Here is a 7,361-nt window from a genome sequence, read left to right on the forward strand (position 1 = left end):
ATTTGAACTCCGGACCTTCGGAAGAGCAGTCGGGTGCTCTTACCCACTGAGCCATCTCACCAGCCCCTTACTTTTTCTTTTTTATAGTTGCCTTTTTGTTCCTGCTTTTTTAAGACTGTTTTAATACAGTTACTTATTAACAATAAAAATATACTACAGGGTTACTAAAAAAAAGTCCTAAGAAAGCTATAGATGAGGTCTGTTCAGTCAGGCTGAGGGCTGTAGGCAAGACTTCCTGTTCTTCTCCGAGTCAGTAGTTGATTTAAAGCCTAATAGAATTGCAGAGCTCTGATAAGAAAACAAGGGTGTGGAGACACCAAAATCAGAAGCGGAGGCACAGTGTGTTAACAAGGAACCTTCAAACTGTGGGGAGGGCATTTGGATGTGATTTGTTAGTTTGGGCCCATGAATTTTAGCAGGTTTTCTAAGACTGCAAAGAGAAAAGAAGCCTGTTGTAAAACAGTAGACCTGGGAGAATGGTGGGGGTGGGGCTGGTTCACCTCTAGGTTCTTTCCACCCTTATATCTCAGGCTGCTAGGGACTTGCTCTTACCAAGCTAAATACCAAGGGGCACGTGGTGAACCTGCAAACATGGGGGATTCCAATAGAAGTGTAAAACTCGTCTGGTCTTGGAGCAGTGCTGCCGTACCTGTCATGTCTGACCTGTCTCTTGTCAAAGGCTTGTCCGACATCTAAAGACAAGGCTCACTGTCTCTTATCTTTCCAGAACAGAGCAGTAAATATGTTGAAACAGTGTTGTAAGGAATCATAAATTTTATGCAGCTAGACTTTTGGTTTATTGTATCTGTAGATTCACCCTTATGTTTCTATTTTGTTATTTTTTAAAAATACTTGATGATAGCTGGGTGTGGTGGCGCATGCCTTTAATCCCAGCACTCGGGAGGCAGAGGCAGGCGGATTTCTGAGTTTGAGGACAGCCTGGTCTACAGAGTGAGTTCCAGGACAGCCAGAGCTATACAGAGAAACCCTGTCTCGAAAAACCAAAAAAAAAAAAAAATCTTTAAAATACTTGATGATGGAATTTATATGGGCTTTATTGTTTAAATGAACCAGTCTGTGATTTAACTTAGACTGTGTTGTGTTGATGACGTGTGGATGGACGCCACAACTGCTACTTTTTCCCCTTTGTGCCGTTATCTGGAGGTGATCGGTTGGACTGAACACTCTGCACTTGCAGTTCCCTTAGCTGTTGAAGGACATCTGCATTGTTTCTGGTTTGGGGCTGTATGAGTACAGTCACCTTGAAGTTCTTGTGCTGGCCCTTTCTCAAGTGGCTCTTCATTTCTCTGGAGTACCCGACAGTGCTTAGCATTTGAAGACACTCCTAATTTTCCTAGTATTGGTCTTTTGACATTTGAAATCAAAGTGTGGGTGAATATAATGTGCACCGTGAAACACAACTCTTGATTTTCATTGTTCTTCCCCAAGCTACTCTGTTGCTTACTTGTTTGTTTGTTTGTTTGTTTGTTTTCCAGGGCTGGGAGTTGAATCAGAGGCTCCAGAATGCCAGTGCCTGGCATGTATCCTACCACTGATCTACATTCCTAGCTCCGTGTTGTGTTGTAGCCCAGGCTGGCCTGGGCTTCTAGCTGATCCTACTGCCTCAGCTTCCTGGGTGCTGGCTTTCTCGGTGTGCAGCCCACTCTAGTCTGCTTTGTTGATTTTTTTCTTTTTCTTTTTTTTGGGGGGGGGGGTGGCAGTTGTAAGCCACTCTGTGCCTGGCTTTCTCCCCTGTCCTCACTGGAGTGAGGTGGAATTTCCCTTTGGCCTTTGACTGTGGGCCATCAGCCATTTTGATGGTCCAGGGACTCAGGGGACTCCCCAGGCACTTGGTGAGAGCAACTCATGAACAGTCTTTTCCCACTCCCTAAAGAGTTAAACTCCTGAGCGCCAACCCCTCCTTCCCTGTACAGAGGTGCTCCCTGCTTGTCTCTGGTCCTCCCAGTGGAGGGTTTCTGCTAGAATGGTGAAATGTGCTGAATGCTCTCATCTGGAACTTCCCTTCCTGTGAGCTCATCGCTGCACCCTTGACTCTGCTCACACGTGACACTGCTTTTCTAGTCTACTGCCTTCTGTCCCCACCACACCCCCTTCCTCGAGTACAGTTATCTAACTCTCTGCCAGACTGGAGTTTTCTTGCAGTGTCACCAATATCATGGTCAGCTGTCTCGTAGTGCGGTCTAATGCAGGTGCTCCTTGACCAGTGTTCCTCACCTCTGAGTAGTGAGCAGTAGCACGCTTGCCGCCTTCTTCCCATGGGCTCGCTTGCTCTGCCTCGTACCCCGCGCCCCCCCCCCCCGCTGCTGATCTTGACCTCTTACTTGGCTGCCCCCCAGAGTCTGTGTGTGCAGCCACACTTCCTGACCTCTAGATTAGTCTCACCATGTGCCTCCAGCTATAGCTCTGCCTGACTTTCCCACTGACTCCATTACAGCAGCTTAAAAAAAAAATGCCATGCGTAATGGCACTCAGCTCTCTTTCCTTCTGGAAGTCCTTCCTGTGGGTTGTTGGAACACTCTCATTTCTGAGTCTCAGCGTTTGACACACAGTAGTTAACTGGGTGTGACCCTTCAAGGCAAGCTGACTCTAAGCTCTACTTACCAAGGTTTCTCACTAATCTTATTTGCCCCAGTCTCTACTTTACAAATATTTTAGCAAACAGTGGATTTAATTTTGTTTTAGAGGGGGGGGGTGTCTCACAGCCTTGGCAGAGGCTGTCGGGGAACTCTTGACCCTCCTGCTTCAGCCTCCCAGGTGTCTGGGTTATAGGCACAGCCTGCGTGTAGGTTTTGGATGTCATGGGTCATCTCACTCACTGAAGTCAAATGGTTTCCATCTGTAGCTGCTGTCTCTCCTGGCCTTCATCTGTGAAGAGGTTGTGTCCGAGTGTGGGTTGTGTGGAGGCCTGTACTTCTTTGAATTTGTGAGCTGTAGCGCCTTTCTCCTGAGCCTTCTCCTGCTGATTGTGTACTGCACACCAGTGCATGACAGAGTGGATACTGGAAAAGTCAAGTCATCGGTAAGTGGGGAAAACACGGTCCCTGTGTCGGGCTCTCCTGGTTTTAGTGTGAGAGTGGTAATGCTTTCAGAACGCAGCACTGGAAGGGCACTATCTGTGTTCTAGCTCTCTGCCCCCTAGTAACTGGGGCTTCACATCAAAGATGGAGAGAAGAAATGTACCCAGGGGGAAAGGGAAGCCACCAGTGATCTGTAGTTAGTGGTGGCCTCACCTAATTCATGGTAGACATTGTATTGTGTTTGCCTTATGACCAGCCTAGATTGGCCTTGAACTTGCAATCTCCTGTCCTGAGGGCTGGCAGTATGGGCGTGGGCCACTGTGCCACCTAAATATTTTGTTTTAGAAGTTTGATTTTGTCACATTTCTTTCTCTTTTTTTGAAGATTTATTTATTTTTATGTGTGTGAGTACACTGTAGCTGTACCGATGGTTGTGAGCCTTCATGTGGTTGTTGGGAATTGAATTTTCAGGATCTCTGCTCGCTCCAGCCCCAAGATTTATTTATTATTATACATAAGTACACTGTTGCTGACTTCAGAAGCACCAGAAGAGGATGTCAGATCTCATTACGGGTGGTCGTGAGCCACCATGTGGTTGCTGGGATTTGAACTCAGGACCTTCGGAAGAGCAGTCAGTGCTTTTACCCACTGAGCCATCTCTCCAGCCCGATTTTGTCACTTTTCATTTCTTACATTTTAGAATGTCACTCACTGACTTTACAGTTAGGAATTGGGTGACTGCTCTCCACCAGACATTGCACTGTGCATGGGAGCCAGGGGGATACCATGACACTACAGGGTCTTTAAACAAAGAAACATGTGGTTCTGTCTGTGCTTTCTTTTCCTTTTTTTTTTTTTTTTTTTGAGACAGGGTTTCTCTTTGTATCCCTGGCTGTCCTGGAACTCACTCAGTAGACCAGACTGGCCTCAAACTCACAGAAATCCTCCTGTCTTTGCCTCCCATGTGATGGGATTAAAGGTGGGCACCACCATGCCTGGCACTTTCATTTAATTATATAAAAAGATAAAAGTTGTGTTTAGGTGAATAAAGAATGCCTTTGTTGGGTCATTGTTACAGTGTCCCCAGGCTGGGGTTGCAGCTGGACAGGGAAAGCCCTGAGTTAAGGACAGGAATGTGGGTCCACCGCACCCACATATGGCCACTCACCTGTCATCCCAGTGTTCGGGAGACAGAGACAGGACTAGCCAAGTCAGGGAGCTCTGTGTTCCTCAGAAGGGCATCTGGAAAGATGCTGACATCCCTCTGCCTCAGACATGCACACACATACAAACCTACAAAACTCACCTGATGTAATTGTCATCTGCCTCTGTCTGCTAACCTAGGCCTAGAATGTTCTCAGCCTCTGAGATTTGCTGCTGAATAAGAGCACTCTTTCTAGTTCCTTCTGAACTCTGTTGGCTGGTTTAACTCAGCTCTTCTGGCTCTGACACCTCAGTAAGCTGATTCAGTCTGGCTTCTTCTGGTTTCTGAATTGCTCTGCTTGGCCTCAAACTAACTTTGTGGCAATCTGTTCTAATCTTCTGGCTCCTTCTCATTCTCTGATTCTCTGGCTCATTCTGTCTTCACCTGTGTCTACCTTGTTCTTTCTCTGCAACTTGTAGTAAAACTAACTCTCTCTCTCTCTCTCTCTCTCTCTCTCTCTCTCTCTCTCTCTCTCTCTCTCTCTCAGCTGCTCCATCTTAAGTAGCTTCCCTTTCTTCTCTCTTCTTGTAAGAGTTGGGCATACCTGGGCATGGTGGTGCACACCTTTAATCCCAGGACTCAGGAGGCAGAGGCAGGTGGATTTCTGAGTTCAAGGCCAGCCTGGTCTACAAAGTGAGTTCCAGGACAGAGAAACCCTGTCGAGTTGGGCAGATCCTATTCTGTCAAATCTTTCTCTGATTCATCACTTTGTCTGCCACTCAGTTAGACATCACTTTCCAACATGGGTGCTTCCTTCTACAAACTGATTTTCCCTTCATTGTTTGGGATTCAAGGTGTGTGCTAATCAGCTAGAGTAACAGTGTAACAATGTTGCAGAGTTAAAAATCCCTCTGCAATATCCATATAAACAAACAAACAAAAAACCCACCCCAAACCAACTGGGGTACAGTTCAGCTGGGGGAACACTGGCTTGGCTTGCACTGAAGCCCTGGGCCTCAGGAATTGGTGTGCTTGCACATACCTGTAATCTCAGAAGTCAGGTGCTACAGAGAATTGACTCCGCAGAGCTGTCCTGTGACCTTCACACACATGCAGTGGCACTTACATCCCCTCGCCAACAATAAGAAACAAACAAGAAGTCACATAACTAGGAAGTTACACAGCTGGGATTTGAACTGTCTGACTTTACAAGCTATGTTTATCAAACATTGCATCTTTTTAAATTATTTTATTTAAAAAATATTTTATTTTGTGTATATGTTTGTCCGCATGTTTTTGTATATACTCTGTGCATCCTGGTACCCTTGGTGGCTAGAAGAGGGTGTCAAATCCCCTGAAACTGGAGTTACAGATGATTGTGAACCACCCTGTGGTTGCTGGGAACTGAACCCTGGTCCTGTGGAAGAGCAAGTGCTCCAACTGTTGAGACATCCCTCTTTAGCCCTGGTTCTGAGTAGGCAATCCCAGTACTTGGAAGGTAGAAGCAGGACTGTCAGAAGTTCCTGGCCAGTCTGGGCTAGGTGAGAACCTGTAAGGAAGAGATACAAACCCACCAAACAGCGGTCAGCTCAGGTCGGGGTCTGTCCCAGGAACAGGAAGCACAAAGATGGAAACAAACAAACAAACAAACAGGCAAACAAACAAAACCGGGCTGGATGTGGTGTTGCTTGTCTGTAATCCCAGGGGGAACTCGGCAGGCAGAGGCAGGCGGTTGGGTCTCCCTGAGTTCCAGGCCAGTGTGGTCCACATACTCAGTTCCAGACCAGCCTGGGCTACATGGTGAGACCCTGTCTCAAAAAGAAAAGTTTGTGACATACTATTACATGCAGCCTAAACTAGATAGTGTTTGAATGCAGGCTTATTGAAGAGAAACTATAGCATGCTTTAAGCTTGGATTGCACCAAGAAAATGTAAGTCATTCAGGGTTTTTGAAATTAAAAATGTTACGTTTTATCTGCTGCTCTGAGCTTGTGTGCTCTTGTTCCCTGTGTGTAGGATTTTTACATCACCCTGGGAACAGGGTGTGTGTTCCTGCTGGCGTCTATCATTTTTGTCTCCACCCATTCTGGGACCTCAGCTGAAATTGCTGCAATTGTAAGTACTTTTCTTTTTTAGCCTTATTTTTGTTTCCTTAGAAGCAGAGAATTTAGAAAGTTCTTCATAGATTATATATAAGAGTAATAATTATTACTTAACTTTGTTTATATTGATGATATATGTGTTTGTGGGGGGTGCCGTGTGATCTGAGTGGATGAGAGATGCTCTTTGGTCCTGTGCGCCGTGATCTGAGTGGATGAGAGATGCTCTTTGGTCCTGCCTTCCCTCCTTATTTGAGGTGGTCTCACTGCCGCATAGCCGGGCCAGCTGCTCACCAGCTCCAACCCTCCTTGTTGAGATAGGCTCTTCTTGTGCAGTCCTGGTTGTCCCTGGCACTCACCAGGACAGTGCTGGAGTTAGAAGGATGAGTCACCTTACCTGGCCCCACTGGCTTCTTGGAATCGCCTGTTTCTACTTCCCATTTCCTGTAGGTGTTCCAGGGTTACAGACGCTTTTGACACTCCGCCTGAGTTTTACGTGGGTTCCTGGATGTGAGCTCAGTCTTCAGCTTGTGTGCTAATCAAGTTTACCCACTGAGCCCATCTCCCCAGCCCACTGAGCCCATCTCCCCAGCCCACTGAGCCCATCCCCCCAGTCCACTGAGCCCATCTCCCCAGCCCACTGACCCGGACCTGGAGTAGTTTTTCTTCTCCTTTCAATACAAAGGTAGACCTAAAAGTAAACAGACACTGGTCTTAAGAGCCCAGGAACCTGTCTGGAATTTGGCAGAGTTTTGTTACAAAGTTTTCTTTATGCTGTGCATAAACAAGTGGTTGCTAATGTGAGTGGCAAGGTGACCTTTGTCACCTTTGTCATTGTCCAAATGTCTCTGGCTTTTAGTAATGCTTACCATCTGTAATGAGATCTGATGCCCTCTACTGGCATGTCTGAAGAGAGCAATGGTGTACTCATATACATAAAATAAAGAAATAATTCTTAAAAAAACAAAGAATTCTACTGACTGAGCCATCTCACCAGCCCAAAGATTTATTTATTTATTATATGTAAGTACACTGTAGCTGTCTTCAGACACTCCAGAAGAGGGCGTCAGATCTTGTTAC

At 46.3% G+C, this 7,361-nt stretch overlaps 1 protein-coding gene across 1 annotated transcript in view; it reads left to right on the top strand.

Moving 5' to 3' along the window:
- The window catches only part of Cmtm6 (CKLF like MARVEL transmembrane domain containing 6), a 17,126-nt gene that overhangs the window by 2,258 nt on the left and 7,507 nt on the right, over positions 1–7,361 (top strand). Inside the window, exons 2-3 of the mRNA XM_021206527.2 lie at positions 2,864–3,040; positions 6,199–6,297. Coding sequence (XP_021062186.1) covers positions 2,864–3,040; positions 6,199–6,297 — 276 coding nt within the window. The remainder of the gene's footprint in view (positions 1–2,863; positions 3,041–6,198; positions 6,298–7,361) is intronic.

This window comes from Mus pahari, chromosome 10 (assembly GCF_900095145.1).
Source record: "Mus pahari chromosome 10, PAHARI_EIJ_v1.1, whole genome shotgun sequence".
In the NCBI taxonomy this organism is placed as follows: domain Eukaryota; kingdom Metazoa; phylum Chordata; class Mammalia; order Rodentia; family Muridae; genus Mus; species Mus pahari.